At 37.3% G+C, this 16711-nt stretch overlaps 1 protein-coding gene across 16 annotated transcripts in view; it reads right to left on the reverse strand.

Annotated features, from left to right (window-relative positions):
• Nucleotides 1-16711, reverse strand: part of CASK (calcium/calmodulin-dependent serine protein kinase (MAGUK family)) — a 350351-nt gene that overhangs the window by 211274 nt on the left and 122366 nt on the right. For all 16 annotated transcript variants that reach the window (XM_012730315.1, XM_004689959.2, XM_004689958.2 and 13 more), the window contains exon 3: nt 4928-5033. In XM_012730315.1, the coding sequence (XP_012585769.1) occupies nt 4928-5033 (106 nt within the window). The remainder of the gene's footprint in view (nt 1-4927; nt 5034-16711) is intronic.

Genomic DNA, 16711 nt, shown 5'->3' on the forward strand with positions numbered 1-16711 from the left:
GTTTCCCTTCTCCTAGTCTACTTTGTATTGCTGTCATGCCAGATAACTTTGGAATGGGTCCAGAGACCCCATAACCTAAACAATGAATCCTCCAGTATCAAGAACAATTGCAACTATTGCCAGAAACATGAACCAAATTCTGGAGCAGTTGCTGCTCCACTGCAGTAATATGAGCAATCTCTTGCCTAACCAGTAGGTGGAGGCACACACAAACCTATTGCTTTGGTCTTTGCTCCACAGAACCTTCCTTCCATCTTTTAGAAACTGATGGGTTTGCCTTGTTATTTACTTTAAATCCAGATCACAGAGCCCAGGAAAAAACTGAACAAGGACAACTATTGAGGTGAATTTATGAAAAAATAATGATAGAAAAGAACAATCTTAACTTTTCAGGCTCTTTTGAAAAATATTATTCTAACTGTGAATTTATAATCTACTTCTAGATCCTTAGAACTAAGCAAATAATTCTAAATCTGGGTATATGTACTTTAAAATCCACGTTTAACAACAAAAACCTGAACATCAACTGAATATGACTTGATATGAAGGAGTTACTGCTGAGTTTGCTCGGTAGAGCAATAGTATTATGATAATTTAAATAAGTCCTTATCTGTTAGAAATACTAACAAGAATTCTGATAGGTAAAGGGTGCTGCCTTAGAAGTCTCCAGGAAAAAAAGCATCATGAAGGATAGATAGGCTAAGAATGGAAGATTGTTGATAACTGTTGAAGCAGGCTGACAAGTACATTAAGGTTCGTTATACTATTCTTTTTATTTGAAATTTTCCCAAATTCAAGGTTAAAAAATAACAAAGAAAAAGTTATGCGAAGGTGATTTGGGTTAATATTGGTATTAAGTAAATGTGCAATAAAATGAAGCACCATATCAATATATAGCCATTGGTCAAATGTGAACTTCAATCAAAACTGAATCATACACAATTAGATTCAACATTAAGAAAACAAACTAACCCCTTAAGTCCACAGTTGTAAAGCATTTTACCAATTTACAAAGTGAATCTAGTTTGCTCACCAAGTTCTTAAGCCTTACAAAGAGTTTAAAAGTGAGAAACAGACTTGAGAGGTTACAAGAATTGACCAGTCACATACTTAGTAAAAATGATAGTTGGGGTACTATCCCAAGTTTTGTGACACCAATGGCTATCTTCTTTCTGCTATGTTGTCATTTACCTTCTTTGAAACTGCAAACATGAAATTTAGGCAAATTATAAAATTTTGCTTTCTATGCTCACTTAGTATATGCTAAAACCTGCCTTTAATTTGTCAGTGAATAAAAATATAGACAGAAACATATTTCTTGTGTAAGAATAGAATTAAGCCTGAAAAGGTGACTTTAAAAGATATAATATCTTGGGGCCCTCCCTGGTGGCGCAGTGGGTTAAAGCACAGCACAAAGAAGCTTAAGCCACTTGCATGGGTTCGATCCCCGCCTGCTCCAGAGGAGATCCACATGGCGCGGCAGACCTCTCCTGACCGGCCCGCTGCTCCCCTCAGCAGTGTACTTCTTCTATCTGCCTGTTCTGCTCCCCACTCTGTCTCTGGTGGATCCTCTCACCCTCCGCATCTCTGGCCTGTACCCCGGTTCTGTATAAATAAATAAATCTTTAAAAAAAAAGATATAATATCTTAAAATTTGAAGGAACATTAGTTTGGACATTAGTCCAGGATTAGAGCCATTATCTCCAGCCCCTTTGCATGATTCAGCTGCAAGGTGAACATTTCTAGTAAGGAAGTGCAGACTCTGAGGTGGCCCATTTCATTCCTGGAGTTAGTCTAATCTTTAAAGAACCTTTCCTGCTTAGAAATGAAACCTGCCTATGTTTGTCTGCCACTTGGTAATTCTAGTTATAATTCCTGATGCAACACTGAATAAGCATATAATCCTCTCCTACATGATGATCTTTCAAATGACTGAAGTCATTCATTATGTTTTATCATGGATTTCTACTCCAGGGATATTTTAAGCAAAAGAAAAAAAACAGATCAACAGATTCTTAGGTAAAAAAAGCCTCCCAGTCTTTTTGATAGCTCTTTGGTCTTCAAACTGGAACTCAGGTATCTATCTCTGGGAGCACCCAAAGTATTTCCAGGGGATACATGAATTATTATATATATATTTTAAAGATTTATTTATGCATACAGACTGGGGTACAAGCCAGAGGTGCAGGGGCGGTGACAGGATTCACCAGAGACAGAGTGGGGAGCAGAACAGGTAGACTGACGAAGTACACTGCTGAGGGGAGCAGCGGGCGGGTCAGGAGAGGTCTGTCTTGCCATGTGGATAACCTTTGGGATCAAACTGAAGCTTCTGCGCCTCCTGCCACCAGGGAGGGCCGAATAAGTACATTTTTAAGGTATTCAATTCCTATATCTTCACTTGCCATTATCTGACCTGTAGTCTGATTTTCCTTTGAAATCTCCACTTATAAAAGACCCACCTAAAAAGATAAACCACTCACCCATCCTGAAAAGCCTGCCCAGTTTTAAAGAGTCAACTGAGGGAATGCCAACTTCCTGAGGGTGGGAGGGATCCTTAGAGCAAAATAGAGATATGGAAAGAAAAGAGAGAGCACATGATTTCATCCAGGCCATATCTAAATCAATAGGAAGATGACTGTCACATGGACGTCTATTAACACTTCAATTATATTTGATAAATTGAGTCAGATTTGGCTATGGGTGATGACTAGCTTTATCATTTAGGTCATATGGCAGACATTTTCCACAAATTGAATGGCATAAAGTTATAGTTGTACAGTATTGAAGAAATTATACCTAAAGGAATATACAGAGCATCAAAGGAAATATCCTCACAATACAAGCTTTTACATATCAATAAAAATTGTGAGGAGGTACATAATTCTTAAAATATTTATAACAAGTTGTGATTCCATGACAGAATTTCCAGGCTCTTTCCCACTCTTTTATCCCCTTCCAGAAGCACGTTAATGTTCTGCTTAATATGAACACAGCAGGTAGAGAACAAGCAATATATAATACAAGGGAAGTATTGTTCTGAATACTGTGTATTTCTTTTCTTTTTTTTAAAGATTTATTTATTTATGCATATAGAACTGGGATACAGGCCAGAGGTGCAGAGGCAGTGAATGAGAGGACTCACCAGAGACAGAGTGGGGAGCAGAACAGGCAGATTGACAAAGTACACTGCTGAGGGGAGCAAAGGACGAGACAGGAGAGGTCTGCTTTACCATGTGGGTCACCTCCCTGACTGGGAATCAAACTTGAGCTGAAGTGGCTGTGGCTAGCTTTGCTTTAACCCATTGCACCACCAAGGAGGGCCCTGAATACTATGTATTTCTTTCTTTTTAAAAAAAAGATTTATTTTTTTATACATACAGAACTGAGGTACAGCCCAGAGGTGAGGGGAAGTGAGAGGATTCCATAGAGACAGAGTGAGGAGCAGAATAGGCAGACTGACAAAGTGCACTGCTGAGAGAAGCAGCGGGCTGGACAGGGGAGGTCTGCTGAGCCATGTGGGCCATCTCCCTGGCTGGGGATTGAACCTGTGCTGCAGTGGCTTCGATAGCTTCATAGTGCTGTGTGTTAACCCATTGTGCCACCAGGGAGGGCCCTACTATATATTTCTAATTAAAGTAGCCAAAGCTTCCATTCAGGGCTTTCTAAGCTGTTGCAAACATCTGGCTAAAATGTTGACCTCTTTTTCACAATTAAATTCTCAGCAATCTTCACTTACATATTTGAATGAAGGAACCTATATTAAAAGGTCATAGGTTTTATGTTCATTGTTTTAACTCCTTTAATATAAGCTTAAAAAATAATTTACAATTTTTATCTAGAATTCAATATATTAGCTCTCCCTCCCTAGGGGGAAATTTCTGACAAAGCTTCCAGTGATCAGCATCTCCTGATATTTGTGTCCCTGTGTGACCCCCTGTACTCATGTGTGAGCTATATCGAATAAATTATTTCTAATTAGAATGTGGCAGAATTGGTGATGTATGACTTCTGAGATTAGGTTATAAGACTGTGACTTGCACTGTCCATATTCTCTCTTACTCTCTTGTTTGCTCTGTTGAAGCCAGGTGTCATGTTATGAACTGCTCCATGGAGAGGCCCAAGAGACAAGGAAACTAGGGAGGCCTCAGCCAACAGCTCACATGGAATTAAGACTCTCATCCAACAGCCTCCAGCTAATAACTGTATCAATGAGTTTGGAAGTAGATCATTCCTAGTGGAGCCTTAAAAATGACTTCAGCTTTGGTTAACACCTTGACTCAGCTTTGGTTAACACCTTGACTTCCACCTTGTGGGATATCCTCAACAAGGCCACTGGTTAAATTTTGGACAGAATAAGAGGTATTTTTTAAAGCTTTATAAATCTATTTGGACACAATCATTTAGTCACCTATGAAACTACCTAGTTGTATTAACTGTAGCTTAGATTTCTCCATCTTATTGACATCAAGTGATTAATTAAAATAAAGATTCACTATTATCTGTAGGACTTCTTTCATATGCTATTGTGGTGACTATATCAGAAAGGTAAATCATCAAGGTAAATCATTCCTTGTTTTTAAGTTGTCAGAGAGGCTTGCTACATGGAGGCTTCCAACCTCATCCCAATACTTTTTACTAAAAATCCTGTGGTAAGAATTTTTATATTTTGGGGTAACCTACTGCTTTGAACTCTATTTTTTTAGCTTTTTTTCAGAAGCATGCTAAAAATGTGAGGGTAACTGAATGTGTCAACTTTTGTTTCTTCGGTCATTATGAACTTTAAGATGAAGTAATCCCTTTATTCTTGTTACTCTAAGTCTTCTAAGCAGATGAGTTCACAACTACTGTTAAATTTTAAGTGTTACCATTATCTCAAACCAACATTGCTTAAAACTTTAACTTATAAAAAAAGAAAATGTACACTCACAATTCAAAAACCATGTAAAGCATTCCATCTGAGCTATATGTCTCCAATAACTCTACAATGTGGGGATGTTTCAGCATATGACAGATACTGGCTTCCCGCTTTAGATCTGCAAAACAAACATATAATATGCTTTGTTAGGTAGGAACAAAAGGCAATCAGAGTGAATGATGAATGAATGGATGTGGTCTATGGTAACATGACAGCTTCTCTAACTAAAGAGATGAAATCCCCCATTTGAACCAAGCCTAACATTTTACCCTTTAAAATCTTTGACAGTAAAACTTATCATTTTTTTACCAGCTTAAATCTATATACATTAGAGTAAACTCTTATTAATATGAACTATAAATAAGACATCATCTTCACATATACTTTCCCTGTACTCTTAGAGTCAAGTTTCAAAATTTAGAACTCTTTCTTGAGTTTTTTTATTAAAAAGTAACTCAATTCTCTTGAATTTTATCTTTTTTTTAGTTTTCCCTACAGTGGATAAGAAAATCTTTTCTGTTCTTTAACCTAAAATCTTGCATTTGCAGGCACATACAAGAGAATTTATATGAAACAGGGGGCAAAAAATAGTGTTGTTTTAACAGAACAGGCACTACTTCCAACATGAAAGTCAGAAAATTTTTTATTTTTTAATTAAAAAAAAAAAGATTTATTTATTGGCCCTCCCTGGTGGCACAGCAGGTTAAAGTGCAGCACTGCGAAGCTGGCCGTGGCCACTTCAGTTCAATACCCTCCCCAGAGGTGACCCACATGGTACACAGGGATCCACATAGTGCAGCAGACCTCTCCTGTCTTCCCCACTGCTCCCTTTAGCAGTGTACTCTGTCAATCTTGCTGTTTTACTCCCCACTCTGTCTATGGTGAATCCTCTCACTGCCCTTGCCAGAGGTGTGGGGGGAAGGAGTGAGAGGATTCATCAGAGACAGATTGGGGAGAAGAACAGGCAGACTGACTGAAATACATTGCTGAATAGTGCAGGGTGGGTCAGGAGAGATCTGCTTTGCCATGTGGCTCACTCCCTCTACGGGGATCAAACTCATGCTGCAGCAGCTGTGGTAGTTCCATAGTGCTTTGCTTTAACCCACTGTGCCACCAGGGAGGGTCCAGAAAACATTTTACATCTTCTGTAAAATGTGTTGCATAATTCAGGACACAACCTACAGTGTTATTCTGAAGAACAAGTTCCATAATACAACTAAGACCACTATGTAAGTCATAATACTGTATGGAAAATTAAACCTTGGACATCATCATCACCACATGAAATTGTCTGGGAAAACAGATGAATGGATCAAAAAGCTATGGCACACACACACACACACACACGCACACACACGCACTGGAATACTACTCAGTGATCAAAAATGATAAACTCATGCCATTTATGGCAGCATGGATGGAGCTGGAAGGGATTATGCTAAGCAAAATAAACCAGAAGGAGAAAGATAAATATCAACTGGAGTCCTTTGTAGGTGGAATATAGAGAAACAAAAAACAGGCAAACAAATCTTAAAACCAACTGTTGAGAGTAGACTGTAGAACTGAGGAATCCACAAGAGGGACAGGAAAGGTGAGAACAGGGAGTGGAGGAAGCACAGTGGACCATGGTGGGGACTATGGGTGCTTTGGTGGTGGGTGCACCTAAAGGGAGAGAGGCTATCCTTGGTGCTTCAATATGATTTTTTTAAAAAGAACACTTTGGGTGTGGGGATCAGTTGCTTCATCTAGATGGAAGAAGATAATTAATGCTTTCCCATGGTAATAGCGTTGGGGTTTTAACTGTTTTGCAGATGAATAAAATCCAATGTGATATTTTAATTCTTGAAAGTAGAAGGGAGACAGGTAAAGAAGAAGAAAGGGTAAATAGGGCTATACTGCACAAGGCAAAAGAGATCACATTATGTCCTATGTGATTGATTATATCAACTTAGTCTTGTCAACAAGAACAATGGCTGCAGATGGAATCATAGCAGACTTACACAAGGGTAGAATAAGGAAAACAAGTCAGTAAATTAGACAAAGGAGAAGCCACCAGAAAAGGGAAGAATCAACAATGCAATGCTAAGAAAATCAAAGAATTAGGAGGAATTAAAGCATGAGAAGTCAGAGGAGGCTGAGAAAAGTCTGTAAGATTCATTTAGCAAAGACCAATATATTCTGGGTAAGACTAGTTCTGTGGAGGTTCAAAGTCAACATGCAGGAGATAATTATGTAATAAAAAAATGTATCATGTCTCTCACTGGGTTTACTAAAACAGTATCGTTTACTGTCCCACAAACTGTGAGGTAGGTATTATATAGGCAAGGAGAATGAGGCTTAGGAAGATGTGCAGGACTACACAGCTATCATTATGGGGTAGGTTTTCAGCACTGGCATGTACAGTTCCAGTAGCCGTCCTTTCACGATGCCAGCCCAGCTTTAGACATGATCAGATTAGAAGAATCTGGCAGTAGGAAGAGAATAACAAGGTCAGAGAAGGTTTGATTTGTTTGTCTGCTTTTGCTGTTGTTTTAATGGGGACACTGTGTTTTTAAGTAGCAGTGATGAAAAGCTCACAGATGCTGGAGTCAGACAACTTGGTGCCAGTCCTGCCTCTGTCACTGTCACGTGCTGGCCAACTGCTAACCTCTACAAGTGCCTTCCTTACAGCAAATGAAGTCAGGAAGGCAACAGGTGATGTAGGGCTTACTAAGTGACTTCAGAAGGTGATGGTAAGATTCAAAAGAGGAAACAGATGAAGGACTGTGTGGACTGCACCAGTGCTGGGCAGAAAGGGCTGAGGCCACTCACTGTTCATAGTAAAGGAAGAGAGCAGACGTGCAAGAAAGATGGTCTCCACCTCCAGAACTAGATAGAATGGTCCTGCAGGAGACGAGAGGAGTGGTGTGAATCAGGTTGAATTTTATGCTGAGAAGTTGTAGCTATGAGGAAAGCTTTTGAGGGCGCTGGCTACAGGCAGAAAACATAAATTGGACACCTGCACATTTTTTTTTCTCTCACTTCAAGAATGAAAAGTTTAGGGTTTTTATTATTCATTTGTATGTGTCTCTAGCTTATCATTTTATCAGATGTTACCATTTGCATACCTTTTGTTTTTGCCAAAATTTCTTTCTCCCCATTTCTTTCTATTCTGATAAAAAACCCGATTTCCTCTCTGCTCTGACCTTGGAGTCAAAAAGTAAACAGAGATGTAGTGTTTCCCACAAAGATAACTTTTGTTTTTTTTTGCCCTGTTTTGAGTCTATTTATATTTTATCCCCTTCATGTAACTATATTCACATTCACCATGCTACATTTTTAATACAAATAGGCTAAGTAGAAATGGATGCTCCAAAGACCCCTCCATTTGACCCATAGGTGGTAAAAAGCTTGGTAAAAAGCTTGACGTGCTCCTGGCCTCTCTCTTTCACCTACCTACCCTCAAAATGAAGGCAGAATTGCTGATGATCCTGCCTTCAAAAATTGAGACATGACATTTCAGGAAGAAAAATCAAAATACTCATTAAATTGCACAAAGCAAACAATATAAATACATAGAATAAAAGGGCATGGTCATTAAAGATGGCTATGTAAATAGGATAGTTATTGTACCATTTTCCATAATTTCAGTATTGATTAAATGAGTATATTAAATAGTAAACCCAAAATCAGTCAAAAAACTTCACAAATGTCTCATATATATATGCATCCAAACTGTATTTTGAGAATATTAAAATCAAAATGTTTGCTTTAGATGCAAATGTGAATTAAAGATATGTGTACCGAGTGCCATTAATTCCTTGCTGACATAGCAATATAAAAATAGTATTTTCCTACAAGTCAACTCATGAAGCAGAGTAGGAAGGATTCAAAAGTAGGTGATAATATGATTTGAAGTTGTGATTATCTGACTGCCTGCATACTAGCACAGAACATTCATGTGAGTGTCCTGGCTTAGTTACTGTCAAGGTTTTTTTTTTTTAAAGATTTATTTTTATTATTTATTTATGCATACAAAGACTGACTGGGGTGTATGCCAGAGCTGCGGGATGGGGGGCTTAGAGGATTCACCAGAGACAGAGTAGGGAGCAGAACAAATGGGTTTACTGAAATACACTGCTTTAAAACAAAGATTTATTTATTTATGCACACAAGAACTGGGGTACAGGTGAGATAGGAGAGGCCTGCTGTGTCATATGGGTAACCTTTCTGGCAGGGGATTAAACTCATGCCACAGTAGCTGGCAATAGCTTGATAGTGCTGAGACTTTAACCCCTGTACCACCAGGAAAGTCACTGTCAAAATTTTGAAGTACCTTTTTGTCTACAGTATCAGTTAACTTTCCACTCTTTCTTATATGTTTGCATTTTGTAATCTCTTAGGGAAATTTAAAAATATTTGGAAGCCCATTTTATGTTTAGAGCTCTTATATAGTTAACTAAGTGCCTAGATTTTATCATTTCATTTCCTTTTAAAAGGAGGACTAGCAATATGGAAAGAAGTATTTAACTTTCTGATCAAAAGTGTATAAAACATGCTTAAATCAACCTGCTGTATGCCATGATCATGACATAACATGACTTAACCATGACAATGACTACTAGTTTCCTAAGAAATAACAGCTGTCCAGGAACAATAAAGCAACTATGTCTTTCAGCATCAGTCTGTCCCTCAATTGAGGGGGAGTTAGGGAATCTGTTTCATGTGATCTGTATTAAGGAGAATTTATTGGGAAAGTATTTATTATTCACTTTATGAGTAGTTGTTCCTGTGATAGGAGAAATTTTCATAGTATGTTTTAAAAGTCAAATGCTACTTTCAGAATGCCACAATTCTGCAACAAGCTAGTTTGACTATAGTCAAAAATAATTTGGGATTTCACAAATATGACCGAGTTAAGAGATGACTTTTGATGTTTTAGGTGTTGGAAGAGCAATCTCAACCTTCGTCTCTGAACCTAACAGATCTAAATTTAAGAGTTAACTTCCCGAGAAAAATTGAGTAAGGATATAGATTAGCACCATTCAATAGAAATATAATGCAAGTAAGATATATAATTCAAAATGTTCCAACAGACACATTAAAAGATAGGTGAAATTTATTTTAATAATGTATTTTATGTAATATAACATATCAAAAGTATTATTTAGCCATTTAATCACATTAAAAGTTATTCACGGCCCTCCCTGGTGGCGCAGCGGGTTAAAGCACAACACTAAGAAGCTAAAGCCACTTCCTCATGAGTTCAATCCCCGCCTGCCCCGGAGGTGACCACATGGCGTGCCAGACCTCTCCTGAGCCACACGCTGCTCCCCTCAGCAGTGTACTTAATCAGTCAGCCTTTCTGCTCCCCACTCTGTCTCTGGTGAATCCTCTCACTGCCCCTGTACCTCTGGCCTGTACCCCAGTTATGTATGAATAAATAAATAAAATCTTAAAAAAAAAAAAAGTTATTCACAAAGTAAGTTACTTTCTTCTTCTGTACTAATCTGTGAGACCTACTGTTTGTTTTATATTTTACAGCATATCTCAATTTGGACCATCCATATTTCAATAGCCACATGTAAATAGTGGCTACCAAACTGGAATGCTGTAGATCTAGATAGATTGACTTGCTTTAATTCTTAGCCTCTCCTGATTGTGTATTCTAAATTTCTTACAGATATTTGTAAAGTTATTCTAAAAAGTATCTAAACACAAACAGGTTTTAAAAAAATCCTTCCCAGAAGGAAATAATACAGTTTCTTTAAATAACCTAAATCCATTACCTCATAACTAAATCTGGAATGCCTTTCCATTTGTTCATCTAAACCCTTAATTTCTTTGTAGTTTTAAATTATACTTTAAATCTATCAAACATGCAAAGGATAGTGAACACTCACTTTGTACAAGTTGAAATTTATTGAATGATCTTAGATTATTTAGTGCAACATCTGGGCATTTACTATGTAATATTTAAGATTTTCGCCCTCCCTGGTGGTGCAATGCGTTAAGGTGCAGCACTGCAAGCTAGCAGCAGACATTTCAGTGAGATTTCGATCCCTGCCCCAGAGGTGATCCCATAGCAGGGCAGACCTCTCCTGACCCACCCGCCCACCACTCCCCTCAGCAGTGTACTTCATTAATCTGCCTGTTCTGCTCCCTGCTTTGTCTCTGGTGAATCTTCTCACCACTAACAACACCCCCACACCTCTGGCTTGCACTCCAGTTCTGTATGCATAAATAAATAAATATTTAAAAAAGATTTTATTTAAAGCCGAAGATTTCATGGATAATTTTATTTATTTAATCGAGGCAACGTTAGTTTTCAGCATTGTTTATGATTTAGAGGTACAGGATCTCCCCCGTCAGGTGTTATCACTCCACATCCAGCACTAAAGCAATCACAGTCCTCCACCATAGTCCACTGTTCTCTATCCACATTTTATTCTCTCCCCTTCCCCACTGGTATCTTCAATTTCTCAATTTGAGATTTTAATTGTATCTCCAATTAAGTCCACATTTAATAATTACAATTCCATGAGAAATAAATATTTCTATTCCCTTTACAGAGAAGAAACTGAGGACCCAGATCCAGAGAGATGTTACTGAAATTACATATTAGTATTCAGAGTAAGCAGGACTGTTCACTGAAGTCCAGTGCTCTTTACATGACAATATAATGGTCCTGAGGCTTTGTAGATTTTATGTGTCCCTAAGATCCAATCACACTACAGTACTAATGTGGTGACGATCACTTGGTTAACAAACTATCAGAGTAGTAAAGAACCAACTTAATTCAGCTACACTATCATCAGTGATACACAGAATCTAGACACTGAACTTTTCCTGACAAATATTAACATCAACGCTTCAGATCTATGGTCAACTTTCAAGGGTTTGTTTTAAAGCTTGTCTGACCCTTTGTTGTTGTTTTTTTTTATATTCTACCTAAAAGTGATACCATCCTGTATTTATTTTTCTCCCTCTGGCTTATTTCACTTAGCATAGTCCTTTCCTGCTTCATCTGTGTTGCTGCAAATGGCATGAGTTTATGTGTTTTGGTTGCTGACTAGTATTCCACTGCATATATTTACTACATCTTCTTGATCTACTCATCTGTTTTGAGACATTTAGGTTATTTCTGTATCTTGACTGTAAACAGTGTTTCTATAAATATAGGAAAACCAGTTTCCTTTGGAATTAGTGGTTTTTGTGTTCTTTGGGTAGATACCTAGAAGGGGAATTGCAGGGTCAATGGCAACTTATGCTGCTCACTACCCACTCCCTATATATATATATAAAATATACATTCATTGGTTTCCAAACAATTTCCAGTTGTGTCAGAAACTCAATTAACAAGATTAGTAAAAGATGACCCAGCATCCAAATGTAGATAAAGAATATTCTAGCCTAGTTATAGAAATGATTACAATAAGTATTAATATATGAATCAATATTAATAACAACATAAGTAAGTCATATTGACTCAACATTTTTTTGGTGTCCATTTAAAATGACCACGTGATAGTTTAACAAAGGGATCTAAAAACTTGGAAGGACTATAGTAGCAAAGTCAAATTCTGTTGCTGAGAACCATCTTCATCTAACAATGAACTTGAAGAATAAAGAGCCCCTCTGCCTTTGGGAGTGATATAGGTCAGGTTAACTTTAACGAGGCTATCTTCCTATAAATCAACTAGCCCACATACCAATATGAGTTAACTGCAAACGTATTACTTCGTTGATCGTTTAATACCTGACTACCACATTATACACTTTAACTTTTACATACACAGAAAAATCTAAGTAGTTTCTAATTTCTTTGAATTTTGTCCATTTTAAAGAATCTCCTGGCCCGAAATCTCATGTCAGGTAAATAAACAAAGGAAGCATTAATTGAGACTAAATGATCTAAGATTTTTTTCTTAAATTGACAGATGTTTCAGTTTAATGTTTAATTGCATCAAACCTTTGCAACTCAGTGGGATTTTGGTAATAGATTTCCCAAAAAATATTCAGTTCTGATAAGGGAATACATTAAATACAGATATGGCTAAAAGGAACAGTCAGGGTGACTGAAATCCAAACCAAGTAAAGTACTAGTACTAGTGTTTTTCTTAAATATATGTATGACTATTATTAAGATCATATTTTAGACACAATAAAATTAGAAATGTAGTGTTTTAAACATATAGAAATGCAGTGCTTTAAACATCTTTAGAAGGTATAATTCTACTGCTTTTCATTTTGGGAACTGTAAGTCTCCCTTCATAGAAAGGGAGAAAGGTGAGGGTATGTTGCTTGTAAAACCAGAAACATAGTTCAAAATGGTACTCCTATTTTTATAAAAGAAAATTAGAGAAGTAACATTTTATACCTCAATTACTTTTCAATATTATCATTTTAAAAAGTAAATATGTTAGGGAGAGGAAGGAATTTTCTGGGCTGATTTTATTGCATATATACTTTTGCAATTAATTTTATCTGCAATACAACTTGCAAATAATTTTTATTCAACCTTTTAAAAAGGAAAGAAATTATTGCAATAAGACAGGAAAACAACTAATACATCAAAGTATTCACATACCTGTATTTTACACTTTTCTAAATATATTATCTCTATCTTACTGGGAGCTGAGTAAAACAAAGATATATGTCAGGACAGGAGTCCTTACTACCTACGAGCCTCACACCTCTTTATTTGAGGATGGGACCACCCCATGAAATGGAATCAGCAACATCAAAAGTATCTGCAGAAGGCAAATTGTGGTCTGTTTTAATATATGAATAAAAGAATGACTGAGCTTAAGATTTTTATGGCATAGTGAAATATTTATTAAAGTTTTTTGGGTAATAATACGGGCTTCCTCATCTAGCAGTAGGATATTTGTCAACAAATCTCATAAAAATAGTAAGAACAGGCCCTCTCTGGTGGCACAGCGGGTTAAATTGCAGCACTGCAGGTCAGCTGCAGCCATGTCAGTGCAAGTTCAATCCTTGATCCTCACCCTGGGAGGTGATCACATGGCACAGCAGACCTCTCCTGTCTCACTCCCCTCAGCAGTATACTTCGTATGTAGATCTGCCTGTCCTGCTCTTTCCTCTGTCTCTGGTGAATCCTTTCACCACTCCTGCACCTCTGGCCTGTACTCCAGTTCTATATGCATAAATAAATAAATCTTTAAAAACATAAAGAAAGAACTGGTTAAGAAGTTACTAAGAGTAGTAGAATATCTTTTTGTTCCAAAGTGGAAACACTGATTGTGGCTGAAAGTAGCAAAGAGAAGATACTTTTTATGAACAGTGAAACTCTGGACTGTGGGAAACATGGAGTTCTGAATATTTCTCTTTTTTTTTTCAATTACATTTTAAGTAAATAGTATACTGCTTTAACCTTAGAATAAATTGTCTTAATTTACTCATTTTTATAAAACTAGGAGGTAGCATACTTCATCTGAAAATCTGGCAACACTCTAGGTGCAATTTTTAAATTATTTGGGGGCTAGAAACCATTTTATAAGTCTGTTAAAGTGATACTCTGCCCTGAAGTATTTTGCAGTAAAATTTAAGGGAAGTACAAAGCCCAAGAGACTGATTTAGAACTGAATGTCCAAGGATCAAGATCATGACAGATAAACACATATTGGTCTCCTGAAGGCCCTGATGAGAGTGCAAAGCCACAGGAGTAGTGCCTCCTGTACATTCAACAGTGGGTGGGTACAATTTGACGATAAACAATACTTGGACAAAAAAACATAAGTATATGCCCCCACATCATTGTAACCTCTGCCCTGAGTCTATCACTTCATTGTATGTGAAAACCATTACATAGGGTTTTCTTCTTTTTTGAAAAAATATAGAATGTTTCCATGGGGAAAATTTTTTGTTTCTCAGTTGATAACAATATATGTTGTTTAGTTCCTACAGTATAATGTTTATACACATAAAATCAACATTTTTTATATATATTTATTAAGCTAAGAGTATTCCCTATTGTAGGTTGAATGCCAGAATATACTTCCTCATTCTTTAAAGGGCACACATTTATAATCGACCAATCTTTTTCTTGGCTTTTTCCTCAATAGCTCTTTTGCCATTTCATCAAACTTGACATGGGGTAAGACAAAAGTTTCCTTAAAAATTGAAATAGAAAGAGAGGCTTCTAGTGTCTGATTCACCGATAGAAGAGTGTGATCTCAGCAAGGCAGGATTTTCAGAGCTGGTGAGAACAAGTAGAAGGAATTCAGGCAGGGCATTATTTGACACCTCTTCACTTAGAAATCATTTGTCACTTTGGAGGTAACAAAGGACCTAATCCATGTATCAATATTATGGGAAACAAATATAATCAATACCTTACTTAGGTATTTCTAGATATTGATTTATTTACTATAAAGGTATTTTCTAGATAAGATACCAACTCATCCTGATTTGCCTGGGCTTTTTAGTTGTACCACTGAAATTTCTGTGTCCTAAGACCCTAGTTATAGCCAAATGGAGTTGTTGGCCACTCTATTTCCACAGATTTGACATATATCCTTTCAAATGCCAACACTCTTCCTTGGAAAGGCAAGTATAATAGAACAACAGATTTTTAGTCAGAAGGCCTATCTTAAATCTTGTCCAAAATCTCATCAAATTTCTATCATTTAGTAGCCGTATAACTTTAGAACATCAGTTTCCTCATCTCTAAAATGGAGAGAGTAGAATAATAGTTCTTATACTGGGTTGTAGCTAGCCCTGATGATTAACACAGTCTTGAAAATGTGCACGACCACAAAGCACGTACACAGTAAGTTTTGTTCCCTCTACCCTGGACTATTGTTGGTATTCTTTCTTAACTTCAGCAAAAGTCAATCAAACCAAGTCTGAATATAAGAGGCTGGTGATGTGAATTACTGAAAGACACTGTTACATAGTTTTATTTTTTTAAAGATTTATTTAGTTATGCATACAGAACTAGGGTACAGGCCAGAGGTATAGGGGCAGTGAGAGTTCACCAGAGACAGAGTGGGGAGCAGACCAGGCAGATCGACCAAGTACACTGCTGAGGGGAGCAACAGGCAAGACAGGAGAGGTCTGCTGCACCATGTGGCTCACCTCTGGGGCAGGGGATTGAACTTGCAATGAAGCAGCTGCAGCTAGCTTGCAGTGAGGCACTTTAACCTGTTGTGCCACCAGGGAGGGCCTGTTATATAGTTCTAAACTTTACTCAGCAGATTTTCAGCCACATCTTCTTTTGAAATCATGTGATATTGCTTCACTACATTCCTTTCCAGATTCTTCTATCATCCTATTGGAACCCCAACCTGAACTACCTGCAATTTTGGCAACATTCTCCTTTGCCATACTCTATTCTCTTAAAAATGTTATTCCCTCTGTTTGATACTTCATGTGCTTCCTTCTTTGTTGTTAAATCCCAACTCATTTATCAAAATACCACACACACTTTAACTCAACGTTCTACTTAATCCTCCCAGCTGAGGAAGGCATATCCTGCTGTGATCTAAGAGTACCCCCTATATATACCTCAGCATCTCAGCATTTACCAAACTGTAATACTGTTAGTGATTTGCATTCCTGCCGTAAGGCAGCATAGAACTTATTCAACCAATGCCTAGTACATCTTTTGTCTCACATCCAAGTATATCTATCAATGAACCAGAGACTGCTGGACATAGGAGGGACAGAAGAGAGTCATAAATTCCTGGAAAAGGAGGTCTTAGGCTGGCAAGTGACATACCTGAAGTTACACAGCTAGTTGACAACACAATCTAGCAATCTTTCTTCTATTCCTTATACTACTGGAAAACA

This window comes from Condylura cristata, unplaced genomic scaffold, assembly GCF_000260355.1.
Source record: "Condylura cristata isolate star-nosed mole 26May11 unplaced genomic scaffold, ConCri1.0 scaffold00027, whole genome shotgun sequence".
Classification (NCBI taxonomy): domain Eukaryota; kingdom Metazoa; phylum Chordata; class Mammalia; order Eulipotyphla; family Talpidae; genus Condylura; species Condylura cristata.